This window comes from Eulemur rufifrons, chromosome 16 (assembly GCF_041146395.1).
Source record: "Eulemur rufifrons isolate Redbay chromosome 16, OSU_ERuf_1, whole genome shotgun sequence".
Lineage (NCBI taxonomy): Eukaryota > Metazoa > Chordata > Mammalia > Primates > Lemuridae > Eulemur > Eulemur rufifrons.
In genome coordinates, this window is record NC_090998.1 from 83159535 (window position 1) to 83182804 (window position 23270).

The 23270-nt window shown below is 45.7% G+C and overlaps 1 protein-coding gene across 2 annotated transcripts in view; it reads left to right on the plus strand.

The window, feature by feature from the left end:
- Positions 1-23270, plus strand: part of ABTB3 (ankyrin repeat and BTB domain containing 3) — a 288577-nt gene that overhangs the window by 187525 nt on the left and 77782 nt on the right. For both annotated transcript variants that reach the window (XM_069490381.1, XM_069490382.1), the window contains exon 3: positions 2283-2487. In XM_069490381.1, coding sequence (XP_069346482.1) covers positions 2283-2487 — 205 coding nt within the window. The remainder of the gene's footprint in view (positions 1-2282; positions 2488-23270) is intronic.

Here is a 23270-nt window from a genome sequence, read left to right on the forward strand (position 1 = left end):
GGTTTGGATTTCAGGTAAAAGTGTCACATTGAAAGGCACAGCAGGATAGTGGAGAACAGGTGGGGTCTTAAGGCCTGGTTTCCGCTGGACAATGAGGGCTAGGGTCTAGGGAAGACAGCCCCACCCCCCACCAGGAGCTGGCATGATGTCAGATACTGTTAGTCAGGATTCTCCAGAGAAACAGAACCATTGGGGGTGTGTGTGTGTGTGTGTGTGTGGAGAAGGAGGGTGGGGAGAGAGAGAGAGATTTATTTTAAGGACTTGGCTCCCGTGATTGTGGGGGCAGGCAAGTCCAAAGTTTGCAGGGCAGACCAGTGGGCTGGAAATTCTAGTAGGAGCTAATGGTGCAGTCTGGAGGCGGAATTCCCTCCTCTTTGGGAAACCTCAGTGTTTTCTTTTAAGGCCTTCAACTGATTGCATGAGGTCTACCACATTAGGCAAGATAATCTGCTTCACTCAAAGTCTGCTGATTTAAATGTTAATCACATCTAAAAATTACCTTCATCGCAACATCTAGACTAGCGTTTGACCAAGGAGCTGGCCATCCTATCCTAGCCAAGTTCACACATAAAATTAACCATTACAGATCTCTTAGGCAAGCATCTCCCAAAGTGTGCAACACATTCCACTGTGCATGAGATGACTTTAAGTGGGATGAAGCAGTACATTAAACTCTATAATCATTGATTATAGAGTGATTCTTTTAAATTCATTTTAATCCTGATTACTTTAAGAAGAAAGGCTCCATTGGATATGAGCCCCTAACACCTTTCTAATACTTGTTATTTATAACAAAAGAAAGCAGGAATAGAATTTAGCTAGAAATTAATTACACTTTTTTTTTCTCAAATTTACTTTTACAGTGACTTATTTCTGTTAAGTGATATTGATTTTCCATTTATGATAGTGACATAATGTTTCCTTTTTAGGGAGATGTACTTAAATAAAACAAAAGGGGTCCATTTGAAATTGAGTAAATAATGGTACAGGTGATACTTGGATACGGTTACACTCAGGAAGGTGGTGTACAGCCATCCAAGTTTGGGAAACACCACTTTAGCCAAGAAAAGTCAGGGCTTCCAGGCCCAGCCAGCCTCCCCACAGGAAGACCCTCTCTGTGCAACAGTCTGAAAATACGCAGGTTTGATTTGATTAAGGAGAAGGCTGGTTTCCTTCTGAGAAAGCAGGAGAAAGATCAAAGTGTTCCCAGGGTCTGCTAGAGTGGAGAAGGGCAAGACAGAGCCCCAGTCTTCAGGAAGCATGGTTAGGTACATAGATCCTGGAGCCAGACCGCCTGGGTTCAAATCCTGGCTCTACCACTTACGGCTGTGTGAACTTGAGAAGTTATTGAACCTCTTTGGGCCTCCATTTCCTCATCTCTAAAATGGGTTTATAAAGGTGCTTGCTTTGTAGGTATGAATTAAAGTGCCCAGAGCTGTGCCTGGCACAATGTAAGTACCATATAAGAGTGAGTTGCTTGTCTTAGGAAAGACTGACAAGGATACAGGCAATTCTAGCGGCACGCTGTGGCTCGTGCCTGTAGTCCCAGCTACTCAGAAGGCTAAGGTGGCAGGATCACTTGAGCCCAGGAGTTCAAGACTACAGTGAGCTATGATCACACAACTTCACTACAGCCTGGCCACAGAGCAAGACCTCATCTCTAGAAAGAAAAAAAAAGAAAGCAAAGTAAAAAAAAAAAAAAAAAATAGGTAATTCTAACACAGCACCTAAAGTGCCTTAATAAGGAAAATGCAGTGTGCAAGTCAGGATGGGGGGGCAGTTCCAGGATTGTTTCCTGGAGAAATTAATTTATAAGCAGATACCTGGATGATTAGTAGGAAGAAGAAGGGGGAGAGAATGTTCTGGGAAGAAGCAATAGCATATGCGTAGGCTCAGAGGCAAGAGAGGGTATTGCCCACTCTTGTGACTACATGCAAGGCAGTATTGACCACAACATGGGATGTGACAGAGGGTATGTCACAAGGCAAGGGAGGCAGCAAGCAGGAGCCGAGCACGAAGGGCTTCCTGTGCCTTGTTAGAAACACTGGGTCCCAGAAGGGCAGGATTGAAAAGGTCTTAGCAGCCCTCTGCTTGAGAGGACATCCCAGATCCGGTCAGCCCTCGTGTGGTAAATGAATGAATGTGTGACCTGGAGGTTCCATGGGACCACGTCAGTTGAATGAGGGACTCCAGGGATCAGAATCTCTGCAGAGATCTTGGGGTACAGTGTCTCTGCAAGTGTGCACTGCCTGGAGGATCTGAAATCTTCCTTCTGTCCGCAGGTGACCTGGTGTCCCGAGCGATGCATCACCTGCAGCCCCTCAACGCCAAGCACCATGGCAACGGCACCCCCCTGCACAACAAGCAGGGGGCGCTCTACTGGGAGCCCGAGGCCCTGTACACCCTTTGCTACTTCATGCACTGCCCGCAAATGGAATGGGAAAACCCCAACGTGGAGCCTTCCAAAGTCAACCTCCAGGTGGAAAGGTAAGGACCACTGGGCCTTGCACGGCCCTGTGGGGGGTGGGTACTGCCTCCACGGTGTGGCAGGTGGCAGGGAGGGGAAGGATGCTGGGGGTAAGAATGAGTCCATCCCCAAAACTTGCTAGAGGGGTCCAGATGGGAACTTTGTGCCACGAGCGGGTATCTTACACCCCTGCGGGGTCTTTGAAATGGGTTTATATAGGGCTGGTTCCGTTCAGGATCAAAATGGCTGGGTCAGGTGAGTGAGTCTGCAAACTCCAGAGGGGTAAGGCCTCTGCAGTGAGGACGGCCTCCCCGTGAAGGCATTCTTGGGGGATGCCACCTCCTTGGGTGGTAGTTATCTGCATCTTTCATCCTGGCTGCCCTGGGGCTCCCGGGGGGGACCAGATGCACCTGTCCAGCCAGAAGTGGGCCTCTCAGGTGGGCAAGAGGCCAGGTTGTTCTGGGGGAGGCAGTACAGCTGTTCTGCGAAGCAGAATCCCTGCGGGGAAGGAAGGAACCAGGAGGACCCTAGCTCTGTCCCCCCCACTTCTCAGGGCCTCAGCCTCCCCTTCTGTGAACCAGAGGGCTGAACCAAACAGTCGCTGAGGTTCCCTTCTGTCTGGAGAATCCCAGGATTCTCCGAGGACAGTTTCATCTTGTTGGAGGTGGGGAGGTGAGAAAGAAAGAGGAGGCTGCCCACCTGGAGAGGAGAGGAAGATTCCGTCCCCGTCCCTCCCCGCTTGCTTTAGCGCCCGGTTCAAAGATCATCTCTCCTCAGTGTTGAACACATCAGGCCCCTCCTTACTCTAAAGACTATCGGTGTGACCTCTGTTGATCAGGAAGCGTGGCTACGAGAGCAGGCTCTGTGATCCACGCTTCCTGAGTTCAAATCCAGGCTCCTCTCATTAAAAGCCTGGGGAAAGCGCCTTAACCTCTCTGTGCCTCAGTTTCTTCAGCTGCAAAGTAGGGATGCAAAGAACAAATCCTTCACAGGGCTGTTTGGAAATTAAATGAACAGTGCCCAGCACATAGTAAGTGCTCAATAAATGTTAACTTTTATTATTATTATCATAGATGTTATCTGCACACAGCTGAACCACTCCTAGCTGGGGCTCAATATGGTTTTCCTTTCTGTTACTCAGTGCCGAGTGGATGTGAAAATCTCATTGGATGCTTTGTTTCTGCCAGGATGGATTGGGGCTTAATTGGAACATGGACTAGACAGAGATGGCTTGGTTTTTTTTTTGTTGTTTTTTTTTTTTCTTTGTTTTGGGGTTTTTGTTTTTTGTTTTTTGTTTTTTTTTTTAAGAATCCCAAGTTAGCGTCAATATTTCAATCCAGTCTAGAGTTTCAATCCAGTCTGGAGTTAACAAATCATAGGTACCTGTGTGTCTTTTCACGTGCAAACATGCCCGAAATGAAGAAGGTGGTAAAGTGCCCACGGGCAAAAAATAATCTGTCGGACACACCAAAATTTGCTTTCTCTGAGCATGAACGCTAAGGGCTGAGAGGATGGAAACCACAGCTGCAGCCTGTGGGGTGTCCAGCTCTTCTGCCCCGACCCAGGCAACCTATACAGGGCTGCAGTTTCTCTACTCACCCACCGCATGTCACCTTTAGGTCCTGCCTCCATGCGGGTAGCCCCTCTCCATCTCCAGTCAGACACTACCTCCGCTGAGCTCCAGAACCTTCTCCCCGCACTTGGCCACCTTCTGGTTTCCGCTGTCCAGTCTCTCCCTCTCAGAGTGGTTCTCTCCCTGGCACCTTATTCTCCTCTGCCTGCTGCCTCCTGTGATCCGTAATCACGTGCGTACTTCCGTGATTGTGTACTGCCTGTAAGCTTCATGAGGGCAGAGAGCACGTCTGTTCTGGCCATCGCTCCATAGCTGATGCCAACCTCCACATCTAGTATGTGAAAGAACGAACAAACCCGTTGATCCACCTGCCTGTGGAACATTTCCATCTGGAGCGCTCACAACCACCTCAAAGCTAAAGCCATCGTCTTTCCCCCAAAACCCACTGTCCCTCCTTTGTTCACAGTCTCTAAGAATGGTGCCGCCATCAACCTGGTCACCCAATTAGAAAACTGGGATTTGGCCCACACTACTCCCTCTCCCTAACCACCTCCAGCTGGTCAGCAGGTCTTACTGAGGCTACATCTGCGACATTTTTCTATTCCTTCCTCCCCAGACCACGGGGCCACTGCCACAGCATGGTGCAGGACGCCATTCCTCCTGCTTCAGTTCCCGCAGCTGATGTCTGAGTGGCCTCCCTGCATGGGAGCCTTCATGGTCCTCTAACCAGCTCCATCCCCCTCACGCCCACTAGACTGAAACTTCTAAAATGTAAATCTCCTTATGTGACATCCTTCCTGCTCCCACTCAACACAGTTGTGTGGCCTCCATTACGTTTTCTATTATGCAGTGTCCTTTTTTACTTCTCAAATCTATTTCTGGATTCAGAGTGTCGTTGGAGCTGCTGTAAGTCAAAGGAGACCCCCTAAAGATTCCGAACCTCCTGGGACAAGTTTTAAAGGGCATGAGCTGGGAAAGAGAGCAAAGAGAACCTATCGCAGAATTTGTTGGAATCACTTATCTTATTCTTTCCATTCATCCGTGGTTGAATTTTCCAGAGTCAGCACAAAACACAAAGTGGAACGTAACATTTTTTGAGTTCTGTCGCTTTGGTCCTCTGCAAAGCATATGAATTTGGGAGTTGGTCCTTTAGATTTGGATCCCAGCGCAGCTTCTTGTAACTCTGAGACCTTGAACATGTTACCTCACCTCTTTGAACCTTTTTTTGTCATCTGTAAAATAAGAACAAGACCATCCTTGTGGGAGTGGTGTGAGCAATGAATTAGAAATCATAGCTAGACACCCAGTGCCTTTCCTGAAACAAGGGGAACCCCTGCCCCGCCAAAAGTAGTTTATATTATGTATCTTTTTTAAATCTATAATGCTGTTATCACTGCCCCTACAGAAGCCTGTGTATGATTCTTTCTAGAGGAATAGCTATTTCTTCCTGTTCTCTGATAGAATAGGCTTTGGTGTTTACCATCTGAAAACACACATGGAACAACTTCAGAGGAGAGAGGGCCTCTAAGTGTTTCAGACAAGTGTGTATTTACACCAGCTCTTTACAAAACCTCCAAACAAGCATTTCCAGTGGGAGTCAGGACTCTGATTTGGAGTTATTCCTTTCTCTCTCTCCCTCTCTCTCTCTCTCTCATGCTTATAGTGTTTTCCATTAGACTATAAGCTCTTCAAGAACAGGGGCTGTATATTATCTGTTTTTTGTCCATGCCCAGCAGAGAGCGTGAGAAATAATGGTGAAATATGGATTGTTTTATTCCTCAAACTGTCTCCTCTTGTCCAAAGAGCCTTTCTTGGCTGAAGTATTTGGAAGTTGGCCTACGTGCGCCATTTTACTGTTTCATGTGGGCACAGCTTTAGACTTGCTGCGTTTGTTTTGGATAGTTTCATTTTTCATTGTGGGATTTTAAAGAAACTCAGTGCCAGTGTGAGATTTCTGTAGTCTAAGTTTTTCCAGAACTTTGGCTACTATTTCTTGAACTTTTAAAATTTTTCAGGTACCTCATATATTTTTATTAAAAAAAAAAAAAATTCAGGCTGGGTATGGCGGCTCACACCTGTAATCCCAGCACTTTGAGAGGCTGAAGTGGGAGGTTCGCTTGAGTCCAGAAGTTCGAAACCAGCCTGGGTAACACAGCAAAACCCCATCTCTACAGAAAAAAATCTTTAAAATTAGCCGGGCATGGTGGTGCACACCTGTAGTTCCAGCTACTCAGGAGGCTGAGGCAGGAGGATCACTTGAGCCTAGGAATTCAAGGCTGCAGTGAGCTATGATTGCACCACTGCACTCCAGCCTGGGTGACATAGCGAGAGCCTGTCTCTAAAACATAAAAAAAATAATAAATAAAAATTTAAAAATTCAGATAGATTATACTTAGGCAATATTTATTTTCCAAATAGTAATAACAGATATAGACATCTTAATTTTGATGATAGGGGCCATGTGAGGCTACTGTTTTTATACAGAATCATCTTAAGTTTAGGACAAGCTCTTCCTCTCATATATCATTACTGGAAATATCAGTGATTCCTGATATTGGCTATGGGTGATTTCAGTAGTTTGTTACCACAAAATGAAAACATTGTAGGATAGATAGGAGTATTTATCAGGTAACTGGTAATGTCTGGAAGGAACAGGGAACAGCTTTACTCAAAAGGAGAAAATTCGGCAGTCCTGCCGTCCTCCAATCTCACCGAAAACAAACCAGGATTTGTTCCTCGGCAATGGTGGCCGTCGCCCCTTTTGAAGGCAGGATGTACAAACAGATGTGGCAGACTGTCTTCAAGGGGAGTCACACCACAAACACCAGTATCCAATCACCAGTGACCCCCTGTTAGAGGAAAACTCAGGGAGTAAAACAAAACAGTGTTAACAAATTTAAGAATTTACCTTTGAGGAAACAAAGTTAATAAAGCAACCATAACAGACATTAGAAGTTAATGGCACCCAAATACATCTGTCATGATACTCTACCAAAAGATCACCCCAATACATCACTTCTTAAGTTTTTTTTCATCTGTGACATATGTGACTAGTGAGACTTAAATTTCAGCTTATCCATGGACATCCTGGGTTTATGTAAAACATCCAGCTGCTGGCTATAACGGTGCTCTGTTCTTTTCCACTAAGGAATATATATCAGAATGCAAGGGAGTGGAGGTATCCCTCATACAGCAGCCCTACCAAGCAGGGTACTCAACTGCAAAAGTTGAACCCACCATGAATGCTTAAAACAGAAAGAAAACCTCTGGGAGGCCCAGTATTGGCAGAAGCTTAACAAATCCTTCCCACTTCTACATGAGAATTTGACCTTAGGCTAATTCTCTAGCTCTGTTCCCCTGGAAACCTGATAAAAATTGCAGAGTCAACTATGTTACTAGGCAACACTGCTTATGGTCAAAATGACCCCAGACTGGTAAACTAAATCTGGCCTAGTAGTGCTAGAAATTACTTGTCAAAGACCCAGAGCTTTGGTCTTCCTTGAATACTTTGACTCTTATAACTGGCCGCGTCCTTTTTGGAGCTATTATAAGAGATATGGGGGTTCATAAACCAGGGAAGCTTCCACAACAACCCCAAGTGGATCTCTTCTCTTTGCACCTGAGTGTCACCTGGGCAGAAGATAGCTCCCGGATGGCTGCGTGAACTGCTACAAGGACTCCCGCTGAAAGAAACAAATGAGGCTGTGCTGCTGAGCCAAGTGTGGCCTATGGTAGTCCCATGAGTCTAAATGTTTAGTAGAACTTAAGAAGATTTGTGGTGTGTTGAAGCCAGAGAGCCAGACTTCGAGGCTACACAACCTGGAACAGTGCCCAAGTCACACCCCAGGACTGTTCCAGCAGAGATCTCATAGCCACTAGTCCTGGGCACAGACACTTGACCTCAACCACTGATGCTGGCCATTGGACACTCCAGCAGGACCTCTGCCACTGTTGCCCCTGAAGGCCAAATGTCTCTGTCACCTCCCACCAGCTCCATGGACCACCTGGGTCACACCACTAGCCTACACCCTAGCAAGGGAATCTGGGAAGGTGAATTTCTGCCTTATAGAACCATGGATTCAAAATACGAGAAATTCTCCAAACACAGGAACATCATTGGTTGTTCTGGGCAACCAAAAAATTAACTAAGGTCCACTATACTCTTCTAATTTACTTTTCTTAAAGTAAATAACACACAAGTCAATAATTTGCATGGTTCAGTACTTAACGGCCATTATTAATCAAACAAGTCACAACTGATTGACTTAGACACCACAACTGAGAACCAAAATGTTGCCCTAACATAAGGACTCCTTGGGCTGGCACCCTGGAAGCCTCAATAGCAAGGAGGAGGAGAGAGGAGAGCTATTCTGACATCCTGAGTGGGATTCAGAATGCCTTTTCTCACGGGAAGAATGCAGCTTCCTCATTTTGCAGTTCCCTGAAATGCCCAGCCCAGAGCTGGTGGGTCTGGAGAAATTCCGAGTCACTGGGTGAATGGGGACATGCTGGTGTAAGAACACCAGGTATTAGACCTGTTTTCTGCAGGCCTAGAATCCCAAACACCATATAAGTGGTTTCTAAGAAAAAAAAATATATGTTGGTTTTTAAGTAATTGACTCAGGAAACAAAGTTTTAAAACATGATCCATTTGTAACTTGAGCATAGAAACAATTTATCTCATCTGACCAGGGTAAAAATTCTTTCAGTCCCGATTATGTTTCAAACTTCAGATTACAGCCCATGAGTGGGCTGTTAAATCAATATGATGAAAAGAGTAGCAAACAACTTTTCACAGGCCAAATCTGGCCCACTGCCTGCTTTTACACATAAAGTTTTATTGGAACACAGCCACACCCATTTGTTTACATATTATTTATGGCCACTGTTTTATGGTGGCAGTGTTGATTTGTTGTAACAGAGACTTTAAGGCCCACAAAGCTGAAAATAGTATTTGGCCCTTTCCAGAAAAAGTTTGTTGACCTCTAATGTGGGTTGTAATTTTCATTTTTGTAAAATGAACTAGAATTGGATTTTAAAAATTAGAGTAGTTTGCATGAGGTATGTTTCATGAAACTTTTTTCCCCCAGCTATATTAACCTAACTGGAGTTGATTTACTTGCCCAAGGTCATGTGGTCAAAGTTGGTGAACTAGTACTTGAACCCTTAGAGTCAAGCCCTGGTCTAGATCATATTCACTAGGCTGTTTTGCTGGCCATGGGCTGTGGTTTTAAAGAAATAATAATGTTTGAATGCCTCATCTCTAATCTCTAGAATTTTTTCATAATCTTCATGAATGTTTACAGAATATAAAATGAGTCCATTTATTAAATAAAATTTTATACGTACAAAAAAACTGTAAAGAAGCAGCTTTGGATCACTCATGACTGTGAGAGCTATGACTATATGAGGCACTTCCTTCTATTCTTAGTTTTCTGTGTACACACAACTGTTGGGGTTGTTTCACAATATGGGGACACATCGTTTTGTTGACCCATTTCATTGAGTAGCCTTTAAAAGCGTGATTTTTCAATAGACTGTTGTATCATTGGACATGAAATTTAAAGTCAGGAGAGATCTTGGAACAGCGAAGATTCACTTGCTTCGTGTCAAAGGTGATGAATCTGAAGGCTCGAGGGACTCCACTTGTGTGGAGTCACAGGCACATCTGCAGAGGATCTGCAAGGCAGTATCTCAGTGTCTTTGCACAGGCTTTGCCCTCTTCTTGGAACACTTTCTCCCCTCTGTGCCATCATCTGGCTACCTCCCTCAGTCCATCCATCAGGATTATCTTAGGCATCACCTCCTCCAGGAACCCTTCCCTACCAGCTCAGAAGGCACTGAGCGATCAGTGCATTGCATGTACTAACTAAGTGCTCAATAAAGGCTTGCAGAACTCAGCAAAGCTGAGTCCAAAACCTAGGTGTCCCTGCATCTGGCTCAGAGAGCTGTTGCCAGTATCGGCTCAGGCAGCCCCCAGCTGGGTAATGACTTTCACCACATGCTGTGTGACCTCTAGGTCTCGGTTTCCTCAACTATAAACCAGAAATAATAATTCCTACTTCATGGGGCTGTTTCAATGACTACTGAACTAACTTATGTAAGTGCCACGTACAATCACCAACACAGAGCAGGTGATCCATAAATGGCAAGGATTATGCTTTACTCCTTTAATCCAGATTGACCTCTTCAATATAGCAAGATATTTTCATTAATGCTTACTATGTGGCAGGCCCTGCTCTAAATATTTTATTTCCAGTCCTCACAATACCCCTTGGGGCAGAAGCAGCTAGCTTTACCTCTTCCTATCTTATGGATGAGGAATCCGAGATGCAACAAAGTCAAGTAAGTTCTCCAAGGTTGTGCACATTAGGGCAAGTCTATAAGTGTCAAAAATGCCAAATGAATCACCAGAGTGGAGAGACAGCCTGTTGAATAGGAGAAAATATTTGCAACCTATTCATCTGATGAGGACTGATATCCAGAATATACAAGGAACTCAAACAGCTCAACAAGAAAAAAACAAATAATCTCAGTGAAGACTGGGCAAAGGACATGAATAGACATTTCTCAAAAGAAGACATACAGATGGCCAGTATATATATATGAAAAAATGTTCAACATCACTAATCAACACAGAAATGCAAATTAAAACCACAATGAGATATCATCTTACCCCAGTTAGCATAGCTATTATTAAAAAGACAAAAGATAACAGATGTTGGTAAGGATATGGAGAAAAAGGAACTCTTATACACTGTTGCTGGGAATGTAAACTAGTAAGGTCACTATGGAAAAGAGTATGGAGATTTCTCAAAAAACTAAAAATAGACTTTCTATTTGATCCAGCAATCCTATTACTTTGTATCTACCCAAAGGGGAAAAAAATAAATGTATCAAAGGGATACCTGCACTTGTATGTTCAGTACATTATTCACAATAGCAAAGATACGGAATCAACCTAAGTGTCCATCAATGGATGAGTGGATAAAGAAAATGTGCGTGTGTATATACAAACACACAAATGGAATACTACTTGGCCGTAAAATGAAATCATGTCTTTTGCAGCAACATGGATAGAACTGGAGGCCGCTATCTTAAGTGAAATAACTCAGAAACAGAAAGTCAAATACACATGTTCTCACTTATAAGTAGGAACTAAATAACGTTACACATGGACATAGACTTTGGAAACTCAGAAGGGTGGGAGTGGGTAAGGGATGAGAAATTACTTAATGGGTACAGTCTACACTACTCAGGTGATGGTTACCTAAAAGCCCAGACTCCCCCACTCCACAGTATATCCATTTAACAAAACTTCACGTATATCCCCTAAATCTATACAATTTTTTAATTTTTAAAAAGTTTTTTAAAGAGTCCAAATAAGGCTGGGCGTGGTGGCTCACACCTGTAATCCTAGCACTTGGGGAGGCCGAGACAGGAGGATTGCTTGAGGCCAGGAGTTTGAGACCATCCTGGGTAACATATTGAGACCCTGTCTCTACAAAAAATAGAAAAATTAGCGGGGCATGGTGGTGTGCACCTGTAGTCCAGCTCCTCAGGAGGGTGGGGCAGGAGAATTGCTTGAACCCACGAGTTTGAGGTTGCAGTGAGCTGTGCTCATGGCATTGCACTTTAACCTGGGAAACAGGGGAAGACCCTGTCTCAAAAAAAAGTTAAATGAGTGCTGAGTGACTGCAGGGAAAAGAGCTACATCCTAAGGGAACAGTATGGGCACCATCAGAGGCAGGAAAGTGAGTGAACGAAGAGTGAGAACTTGTCCAGAAGAGGCATTGGTTGGAGGCAGCAGCAGCCTAGGCTGGAAGTAAGGTTGAGAGACTTGCTAAGGCGTGAGGACTTTCCCCTGCAAGCAGTAAAGAACGCAGAAGAGCTCAGAAGGGGACACTGAGCAGGGAGGTGAAGAGACCAGAACTGTGTCTGAGACCTCAATAGAGGCATAAGGGATGGTAACAAAAGGTACTGAACATTGGATGAGTGTCTCCCATGTGCCGAGGACTATGTGTGGCATGTCACATGAAGAGTTTAATTTAATCTTCACATCAACCTTGGGAGGTAGGAATATCCTCATCTACTGATGAGAAAATGAAGTCTTTGACCCTAAATTGCTACTTAGTAGGAAAATGCTATTTGGAAGCTAAGGATCTTCATGGCACATTAATTATATCTCTGGATTTGTTTTATTTATTTGTTTATTTTAATTGACAAACTGGGCTCAGTGGCTCACACTTGTAATCTCAGCACTTTGGGAGGCTGAGGTGGGAGGATCACTTGAGGTCAGGAGTTCGAGACCAGCCTGCACAATACAGTGATACCTCATCTTTACAAAAAATAAAACAGTATTAGCTGGGCGTGGTGGCACATACCTGTAGTTCCAGCTACTTGGGAGGCTGAAGCAGGAGGATCACTTGAGCCCAGGAGTTTGAGGCTGCAGTGAGCTGTGATGGTGCAACTGCACACCAGCCTGGGCAACAGAGCAAGATCCTGTCTCTTAAAAAAGTTGACAAATAATAATTATATATATTTATGGGGCTCAGTGTGATATTTTGATACATGTATACATCAGTTAGACAGGAGAAATAAATTCTAGATATTTTTTATTCTGGAGCCAGAATGCCTTGGTTCACATCCTGGCTCTAACACTCTAGCTGTGCCACCTTGGACAAGTTACTTAACCACTCTGAACCTCAGTTTCCTTATCTGTAAAATGGAAGATAACCATAGAATCTACATGAGAGGGCTGTTATGATGCTTTTTTATGTTAATATATTTAAAGCACTTAAAACTCAGCACACTTTAATCTTCATATAAATAATGGCCATTATCATTGTCACCGTCACAGTGTTTATAACCTCATGTATGTTATAGTAGGGCCTCTCAAACTGCAAGGATTTGAATCCCCTGGGATCTTGTTACGATGCAGATTCTATTCATTAGGCTGGGGAGGGGCCTGAGGGGCTCCAGTTTAACTGGCTCCCAGGTGAGGCTGACGCCACAGCTCCATGAGCAACGCTGTGAGTCGCAAGAATAGTTTTTTGTGTACTTGTCTCATCTTTGTTCCCCAGTCTACACCAGCCTCCATTTTTAAGTTATATAAAGGCAATAAATAAGCTTTTATAGTGACTTTTGTCTCCCTGGTAGAGCTTCACCTATAATAGATGCCCAGTATTAATATATATTCTCAGACTTTGGGTGCTGGATTGAGCCTTGCAGGGTCTCGACCCCCCCTTACCTCATGAGTTGCTGGGTCCCTCTGCAGCTTGCTGAAATGGATGGGTTCCAAAGGCCGGTTGTGGCCAGCCTGCAGAACCCAGGCTTTGGAGCAGCAGCAGCCAAGGACAGCTTGGAGCATCCAGATTTAATGACCATCTCAGCCTAACAAGGTGGCCAGCTCCTCTACCGTGGCGCAGGAACGGCAAATTAGTGACAAGCTGTGCAAGGGAAAGGTGACACAGGATTTGACAGGTGTTCTCCCTGGGGGGAGCATCAGGGCAGATCCTAAACTTCACGGCTTCAGGGCTGTTTAACACCTCCAGCCTCCGGAGCTTGTCAAACAGCTTCAGTCTCCATGCCCAGGAGTTCTTTCCCACCCAAGGGGGAGAGGGTGTTCCTGACCACAGGTGACAAGCTACGAGGCTCAAGTTTAAGAATGACTGTCTCCCAACAAGCAGGCTTAGTCTGATCAGGTGCATAGGCTGCACTTGTTCATTTCAATGCCCAGGTCTTTTCTGAATCTCACAGCAATCCGGTCTGGTCTAATGCCAGTTTCTCCTTATTTTATGGGGAAAGGAAGAAAGACCTTACTTTTATGACAAAGGAACAAAGACTGAGGAACCAGAGCTGCACTGTCCAGCATGGTAACCACTAACCACGTGTGCTGTATAAATTTAAATGAATTAAAATGAAATACAGCTGAAGCCTCAGTACCATGAGCCTCATTTCAAATGCTCAGTAGCTACACATGGCTAGTGGCTCCTGTATTGTCCTGTATAGGACATTTCCGTCATGACAGAAACTTCTGTGGGACAGCTTTGAGCTAGCGAATCAAGGCAGGTAGCGTCCCCCTTTTAGCAAAACAGCCCCAAAGCAACATAGAAGGAGTCATTTTAGTGACCAGGGACCAGCGGACGTACTGAAGCATATGCCATGTTCCCATGTTTCGGTCATCTTAGAGCTGAGTTTCTTAAAGCAACCATCATGACCATCCAGTTTTGCCAGGTGTTTCTCCTAAGTTCCTTAGGAGTGTACGATGTGCCAGGCTCTCTGCTAAGTACATTAGCTTGTTGAATTCGCACAAGCATTTTATGAGTCTACAGTATCGTATACTGTTGCTGTCTCTGCCTTGCTGATGAGGAACTTCAGGCTCAGAGAGGTTGTGTAGCTTCCCCGGGTTATACAGCTCGTCAGAGGCGGAGCTGGATGCAAAGGCAGGAAGCTTGAGCACGGACCGCACTCTCTCAACCCTGTGGCTTGCACGCCATGGGGTGAGACGGACGCAGGGCATAAGGGAGAGGGCACGGAATTCCCAGCTCAGGTTCAAAGCCTGAAAATCTGTGACCAGGAACATTCTTGCTTTAATAGACGTCCCCTCCCTCTTCCTTTTTCCTTGTAGTTTTTTCCCAGGCCTAGGCTTCAACAAATATTGCAAACATTGCTAATACAAATGGAATAATGACAATCAAATCACTTCATCTGATTGGACAACAGTTGAAAACCTTTGAGAAACATGTTAACCTCCTGACACAAATTGCTGTGTACAGTCATGCGTCACTTCATGGCGGGGGTACATTCTGAGAAAGGTGCCATTAGGTGATTTCGTCATTGTGCAAACTGAGATGGTATGGCCTGCGACACAGCTAGCTTCTGTGGCACAGCCCATGGCTCCCAGATGACAAACGGAGACAGCATGTTACTGTCCTGCATTCTGTAGGCAGTTGTAACACAGTGGTAAGGATTTGTGTTTCTAAACATGTCTAAACATAGAAAAGGTGCAGTGAAGATACAATATTCTAATCTTACGGGATCATCATCATGTAAGTGGTCCAGTATTAGCCAAAATGTCAGCAATGGGCCGCGTGTGTGCACACAGTTATGCATCACATGACTTTCAGTAAACACAGAGCCTGCCTCTTTAATCTTTACCTGTTACTTGAGCTTTTCATTTTTTATTTTATTTAAATTTTTTCATCATTTATCTATTATTAAACGTTTTATCGTCCCTTCGTGCAGCAAACATCATTAAGTGCCTGCTGTCAGGGCCATTCTAGTGGGAGCCAATGTTCCTAGAATTCCTTATGTGCCAGGCCCCATGCTAAGTACTTTACATGAATTAACTCATGAGGAGGGTATTACCGTTGTCACCCCCACTTTATAGATAAGGAAAGGGAGGCAGAGAGGTAATTTTCTCAAGGTCACAGGGATCCAAAGGGATAATGCAGGATCCACACCCAGTGGCCGGGCTCCAGAACTCTCTCCCTGAACCATTGCACTTTGCGGCTGTGTCGGACCGTTTGCTAGAGAGGGGACCCCAGGAGGGCTTACGTGGCTCCCGCTCAGCACAGCTAGAATGAGAAGGTGCAAAGCATCAGCAGGGAGGGCCAGATAAACTGCAGGGAGCGGGGCAGGGTCAGAGAAGGTGGTGTTTGATAGGATCAGACATGTGACTATTGGAGGGGGAAGGCACCCAGGTGAGAGGCACCACTGGCAAAGGCTCCAGGTAGGACTCTGGAGATACGTGGGGGGGACATGGACCAGCTGAGTTGGACTAGCCTAGGAGCTAGACAGACCTTCTGCAGGGTTGCAGGGGTGTGGCTGCTTAACCGGTGGTTAATGCCGAAATGCTTCTGTCTGAGGGGTGGTAAAGAGCCACTGCTCCAAGTGCCCCCACCTGCACAGTGGCCCTGCCATCCAGCAACAACACCTTGGCCTCTGGCTCTACAGGAGATTCCAGGATGCTCTGTCTGCACCGAGGCCATAGGAGTTGGGTGGTGCCTGGGCCTTACCGGCAGTTAAATAATTTAGAACATCATCCCTGAGTTGAAAGTGAGTGGGAGAAAATTATATCCTGCAGGTGTCATGGGGGCCCTTGTTCCTTCAACAACAGGGTTAGGGCTGAAGGCTGGGATTGGGGGAGAAGCATAAGCAAAATGCAAAGTCCTGCTTGTCCTCCACCACTCAGCTGCAGCCTCCCCTGTCCTGTGAAAGTGTTGCTGACTCGCCTCTCTGTTCCCCATGTAGCCTTCCCTGAATAACTAAAACAGCTCTTGGGTGCCAGCGCATGCCAGGCCTTGCGATAGAGCTTTTCCAGAGTACCCCACTTACACTTCACAGTCGCTCTCTCAGCTGCTCTTATGCTGCCTGTTTTACAGATGAGGACAGTGAGAAGCTCAAGGACTTGCCCGAGGTCACACAGCTAAGTTAGGACGTGGCTGGGCTGGAAGTTGAGCCCCCGCACTGTGATTCCAGAGCCTGTGTCCTCCTGCCCACTTCCCACGTGGCCCCATCACTGCTCTGGCATCATTTGCTCCCATGGCAGTCTCTGCAGCCAGACTTTGAGCTCCACACAGGCAGGGATTGGGCTTTGATCATCTCGCAAGCTCTTTGGCAACGAGCCAGGGCCTGGGGAGAGAAAGATCAGTTAGGACACAGCCCCACAGGGATGGAGCAAGGAGAGATGCAGGAACCAGCTAGAAGCTTCCTGCAAGAGTCCCAAAGAGAGAAGACAAGCCCGTGGCTGACTAAGTGCCCTCTTCCGTGTCTCCCAGGGAAAGAGATCACCAGTTGGCCTCCTCCCTTCTCCTGAATGGCCCCAAGGGAAGCCACACAGGCCTCTCTGGATTGTCGGCTCTTTCTCGTATGCCTGGAACTGGCAGCCCCTTGCATGCCCTGTGTCTGCGGCCAGCACTCAGGGAAAAAAAGAATATTAGCGAGAATTAGCCTTTCAAGCTGTCCTGTCTAGAGCAAACCAAAGGCTGGGCCAGCAGGGCAGGGGCTGGTGGGAGCCCAGATGCCTGGGAGCCACAGGCTTGCAGGGAGAGAGCATTCTCTGAGCTCAGCCTGCTTTCGAACCATCCACCCCTGGGCCAGGTTTCCACTCTTTTTTCATCCTTTCAGAAATAGTGATATTGACAACTGCCAGCACATAGCTGGGTTTCACATGTTATGGGAAATAGCCGAGGCAGTAATTCTGCTCATTGGCCCAGTGGACTCTGCATCCGAGTTGATTTTTGCATTCTGCAAAGTCTGACTTTCCTGGATTTTTACTGACTTAATTACATCCTCTCCCACCTTCCATTTTGCTCTCCTCATGGACTGCACCTTTTTACAACCACAATACAAGGTGCTATAAATTCAAATTTTTATACTTTTTACTGAAAAAGGTATATATGCTTATTTTTTTTAATTTGGGGAAAATATGGAAAAATATAAGAAAGAAAATTAAAGTTATCTATAATTCTGCCGGCAAGAGGTAGCCGAAATTGTTATTGAGTGCATTTTCTTATCTTTTTTAATACAAACAGGGAGAGTTTTTAAAGTAGTTATTCTGTGTATATATAATTTTATATCTTATTTTTATTTCACTTAATAGTATACCATAAGCATTTTCCTGGTGCTACTATAGAACATTCATAAACATCATTTTTAATGGCTGCAAAATATTCCATCTTGTGAATGTACCGTAATTTGCCTCATGGTTCCCGGGTTGCTGGTCATTTGGGTTGTTTCCAATTTGTGAATTGCTTTTCTTTAAAAAACCACCCACAGTAGCATGACTAAAACATCAATGGAAAGGAAACAGATATCAAAAGAGGAGTCTGTTTGCAGTAGAGCAACTGAGGGGTTAATTCCTGGGTGCTCTGTTGGCCTGTGTGAGCAAGAAATTGCACAAGAGAGAGAGCCCTGGGAGGAAGGCTTCCCCAGCCCCATTTCAGCCCTTGTGTTTTCCAGGAAGTGAGGCCCTTGGGAAGCTTAAGGAGCAATGGCGCCCACTGGCCTGCGAGAGGCCCAGCACAGAAATGATCAGAATCTCTTGGAGAGAGCACTTCCTGGTTCCAGGAATCTTCTACACTAAGGAAGAGTCTCACAGCAAAGTTGGGGATTTTCACATCTCCAGAGACTGACTCTTAGAAAAGTCATAAGATTTATCCAAAGTCATGCACTGACTGGCCAAATTGAAAGCAGAGGGCTGCTCTCAGGATTCCTGGGAATCCCCACCCATCTGCCTGGATGCTTCTAGAATGCAAAGGAGCATGACACCAGAGAGCAAGTTCTGAGTCTGTTCTGTATACACTCGGCCAACTCTGTAGGTGAGGAAGACTCCACAATGCCAGCAGGTTTTCTGTTTGTTTGGGGGTCGTGTTTGCTTGTGTATAATTCTGGATTTAAAATGTCTGCTCTGTGCTGTGTTTTCCCTGGGTATAAGAAACATCGCCTGGGAAGCCTTCCTCAGGTTTTTCAAACTGGTGTGAGGAATTCGGTCAAGATTCAGCCAATCAGGTTCAGGCCTGCCCAGGAATTTAGGCTGAGCCTGCTGGCAGAGGAAGGTGGATATATTCCCAAGCTTCCATTCTCTCCTCACTGATAAGTAAACTCCAAGGCCGGAGCGAGACCTTTTTGCAGTCATTTGTCACCCTGCGCTGTATTAGTCTCTACGTGGAATCACGGAATCCCACCCCTTCCTTGCACGCCCACTCCCCAGACCCTGGGGCAGCAGAGTGTGGAAAGGACATTTTTATGAATAAAAAGGAGGCCGGGTGCGGTGGCTCACGCCTGTAATCCTAGCACTCTGGGAGGCCGAGGCGGGTGGATCGCTCGAGGTCAGGAGTTCGAGACCAGCCTGAGCAAGAGTGAGACCCCGTCTCTACTAAAAATAGAAAGAAATTATATGGACAACTAAAATATATATATATAGAAAAATTAGCCGGGCATGGTGGCACATGCCTGTAGTCCCAGCTACTCGGGAGGCTGAGGCAGTAGGATCGCTTAAGCCCAGGAGTTTGAGGTTGCTGTGAGCTAGGCTGACGCCACGGCACTCACTCTAGCCCGGGCAACAGAGTGAGACTCTGTCTCAAAAAATAAATAAATAAATAAATAAATATGAATAAAAAGGAAACCAGTCAATGGGCAAAACCAAGGATGAACTTGTTGAAAACACACAATGACCAAGCATCCACTGCCTCTAAAATCCTTCCCTGCATGTACTAGCCCTCCTCAGCCCGCAGAGCATTTTACAGCAACATCCCGCAGGGCACTTTTCCTGGTCTGCCTTGCATGAGACTTATCTGCCCTTGTCTCCTTGATGGCCCAGTCCCCCGGTCAAAAGTCCTGATCCAACAGGCACACAAGGATAATTAAGGAGAATGAAACAGATTTTCTGCCACTGGGGCTGCCCTGGAAAACCGGGGATGTGTGGCCATACTAAACCTACCCTTGCTAGCCTGAACACCAGGGACCAGGTTTTAAATCCTCGTGCCCTGCATAAAACTCAACACAGACCCTTGCTCCAAGGAGAGAGCCAATAAATCAGGAGCCAGTTAAGTGCTCAGTCTACTCTTAAATGGCTGTCCCTGCTCACGTATTTATTATTTATCAGGTTCATCTTCCACAATGTCTCCCATCCTCCTGTTCCTTCGGCCACTCCTGTTCAAACAATCACCCGGCATTGCCCTGCATCACCTCGTGGGATTCTCCTGCCTGGGTTCTTTTTTCCTGAACGCTTCTCCCTCCCCCTTCCAGGCCCTGGCAGCGGTTTCCAGCCCACGCCCCCTCCTCTCCGCTGGGGCTGAGTTGGGTGCTGCTACTTTGTGCTCTCGTAAGACTTTGTGCATTCCTTTATCATAAAGCTTTCCAGAGGGTGGCATAATAGCTTCTTGTCTCATGCCTTTTACGTTAGACTTTGAGTTCTTTGAGGACTAGGACTCCTGTAGTATCACCAAGTGAAGACGTTTGTCCATAGAAGGTGCTTATTTATTCATTCATCCATTCAACAGATACTTATAGAGCATTACCATATGCCAAAGTGCCTGCCTTCCTGGAGCTTACAGTCTATGAAAGGAGACAGAAAAGAAACATATGCATAAATAATAAAATATCAGGCATAGATAAGTGGCGTAAAGAAAAATAAAGCTGGATACTTGAACCAGGTACAAGTGATGAGAGGTGCTACTTCAGGAAGGGTGGTCAGGGAAGGTTTCTCTAAGGAGATAGCATCTGAGCAGAGACCTAAAGAAAGTGAGACAATAAGCCACATGGATATCTGAGGAAAGATCTTGCCAGGCAGAGAGAATTGTAAGTGCAAAGGCCCTGGGGCAGGTGCATTCTTGGCACATGCAAGGAGACTGAAGCAGAGTGAGTGAGTGGGGAGTGTGATAGGAGATGCATTCCAAGGTGGGCAGAGTCAGATCCTGCAGGGCCTTTTAAGCATGCCAAGGAGTTTGATTTTTATTCCATGTGGGATGAGAAGCTCAGTAAATGTTTCTCATATTGAATTATTTATATTGAGTTGAATTGAACTAAAACAAATTGGGATTGGGTCTCACCTTAGTATAGATGGTAAATGATTTTTGGACCATGTTAAATCTCCCCTAATTACCTACAAACACGAAAGCATTGTGGACAGTCCTGTTTTGCAATCTTAAAACCTGTTCACGTGTGAGTTTGCCTGTTCTGGAACTAGCACAGCCTTGTAGCTTGTTCCAAATGCTTTTTGGCCAGTGACACTTTTGCCAGCCCTTCCTGTAGGCACCAGTTTCATTGTGATGGCAGATTTTCATTGTGATGGCAGATCTAGTCCAGGGAACATCTGAATGCACGAATATGGTCCTAATGCCGGCCCCACATTTCTGTTTGTTTCTGTCTTTCCCAGAGTCTCAAGTCTTTGAGGGTCACTTTGATTTATTCTGGGCCTTTGGCAGTGTCCTGGGCCTGACTCTTAACATAGTTTTTACCCAAGCCTGGTTCTCATTAAATCTAAATTACATGGAATTCCTCCCCTTAATGCCGCTGAACATGAGCCTCATTTTGCTATTTTTATCATTTTACTTAGTCTGTATAAACCATTTCAGTGAACCATTCCCCAGAGTAAAGTGGGAAACCCACCAGAATTTAAGCCAAGCAAGTTCACAGAATTCAGTTGTACATTTATGATTCATTTAACAAACATTCATTCATTCACTCAAAGAAAGTCGACTGAGGTCCTACAAAGTACCAGCACTATTTATTCTAAGTGCTGGGGATATAGCAGAACACAGGGCAAGTCCCTGCCCTCATGAAGCTGACAGTCTAGCAGAGGAAACAGAACAAACTAGGAAATCAATATAAAATGTCATCTTGAGTAGTGACAAGTGCTACTATGTGCAAGTTTAAAGGATACAAAGATGGATAAGTCACGCCCCCTACAGTGTGGTTGGGGTGGTGGCGGGCATGAGTTGTAACAGAAATACGACACAAATGGTATTGTGGATTGTGCACAGAATGCTGCGGAGGTGGAGGGGAATAATGGCTAACTGTAGGGTGGGTGTGGGGGCTCTTGGAGAGCATTGCCCAGAGGACGTGACACTTGATCAGTATCTTGGCAGATAAGTAGGACTTTACTGGGTGGAGAGGAGGGAAAGAGAAAGGAAACCACAGCAGGGGCAAAGACAGGGAGAGGTGAATAAACACAGTGTGTTCCGGGAATGGCTGGACATTTGGTGTGACCGAAGCACACTGGTGCTAGACAGGCGTGGAGTGGGAACATGAGAGAATGAAGACAGAGGCTGAGGCCAGTTAATAAATGGCCAGGCTAAGAAATGTGTGCTTTTATCAGATGACCAGATTCACATGTTAGTGCATTCATCCCAGCAGCAGTGTGAAAGGATTGAAGAGAGAAACTAGAATCAGGAAATTATTATGAAAAAATGCAACGATCTGACCTTAAAATAAGCCTGCATATGTGTATGTATGTGTGTGTGTGTGTGTGTATAGCCAATAAGTTAAATTTATTTAGAGACAGGATCAGGCTCTGTTGCCCTGGCTAGAGTGCAGTGGCGTGATCATAGCTCACTGCAGCCTCAAACTCTTGGGCTCAGGGAATCCTCCTGCCTCAGCCTCCCGAGTTGCTGGGGATACAGGTACACAGCACCATGGCCAGCTAATTTTTTTATTTTTTGTAGAAACGGGGTCTCGTTATGTTGCCCAGGCTGGTTTTGAACTCCTGGGCTCAAGGGATCCTCCCACCTCAGCCTCCCAGAGTGCTAGGATTACAGGCGTGAGCCACCGCACCTGGACGCCAATCAGTTAAATTTAGAGTGTTAGACTGTTAGGTTGGGAGGGATTCCAAAAGTCATCTAATCTGACCACTCGCGTATGTTTGAATCTCCTTCCCAACATCCCCACCGAGGGATTGTCCAAGACACCAGCCCCGAGGCTTCCCTCCCAGCTTCAGAGGGCAGAGACTCCTACATGTCTTCCGTATGTGGAGCAGAGATCTGCTCCCCGGAGCTACCACCACTACTACTTTTGCTCTTTGGGGTGTACAGAACCAGTCCAGTTCCTAATTTGGATGCAGCTTGTCACTGTTTAAAAACAGCTGTAACTTTCTTAGCACCTTGTGTGTGCCAGGCATGCCTGCAGGGCTCATATTACCCCATTTCCAGATTGGAACCTGGGGCTCGGCCATGTGACTTGCTGAAATTTGGTCACTGACCCAGTTATTTGGTAGCACCAGCATTAAAACCCAAAGCCGTCTGGCTCCAGAGCCTGCACCCTTGAAAACGGTTATCGATTTAACTTGACAAACATTGACTTAGCACCTACTCCTGTGAAATCCGCTGTCCTGGTATTAAAGCAGGGGGTGGAGCCAGTGGTGAATACCGCATTCCAGAGGTCCTGAGTCTAGTGGTTTGGACAGTAGAGGCAACACTCAAGCATCGTGATAATGTGTCCTTGGCTTTGGCCTGCAACCTGGGCTGTTCCAGAAGAGGAAAGTGATTTCTGTTTAGCCCATTGCTCAGGCCTGGTTCCTGCTTGTAACACCCGGGTAAGCCCCGTGCAGGAGCTACCCCACACAGTCCGTGCCTGGGAAAAAAGATCTGTATGCCAGGATACAAGAGGGGGTGTACCTAGAAAGGCAGAAGGCATGTGACTGGTGTGTATAATCAGATTTGAATAAAGCAAAGCTTCAACTTGGACATGTCACAGTGATGAACAAAGAGGAACAGATAGCAAGACCAA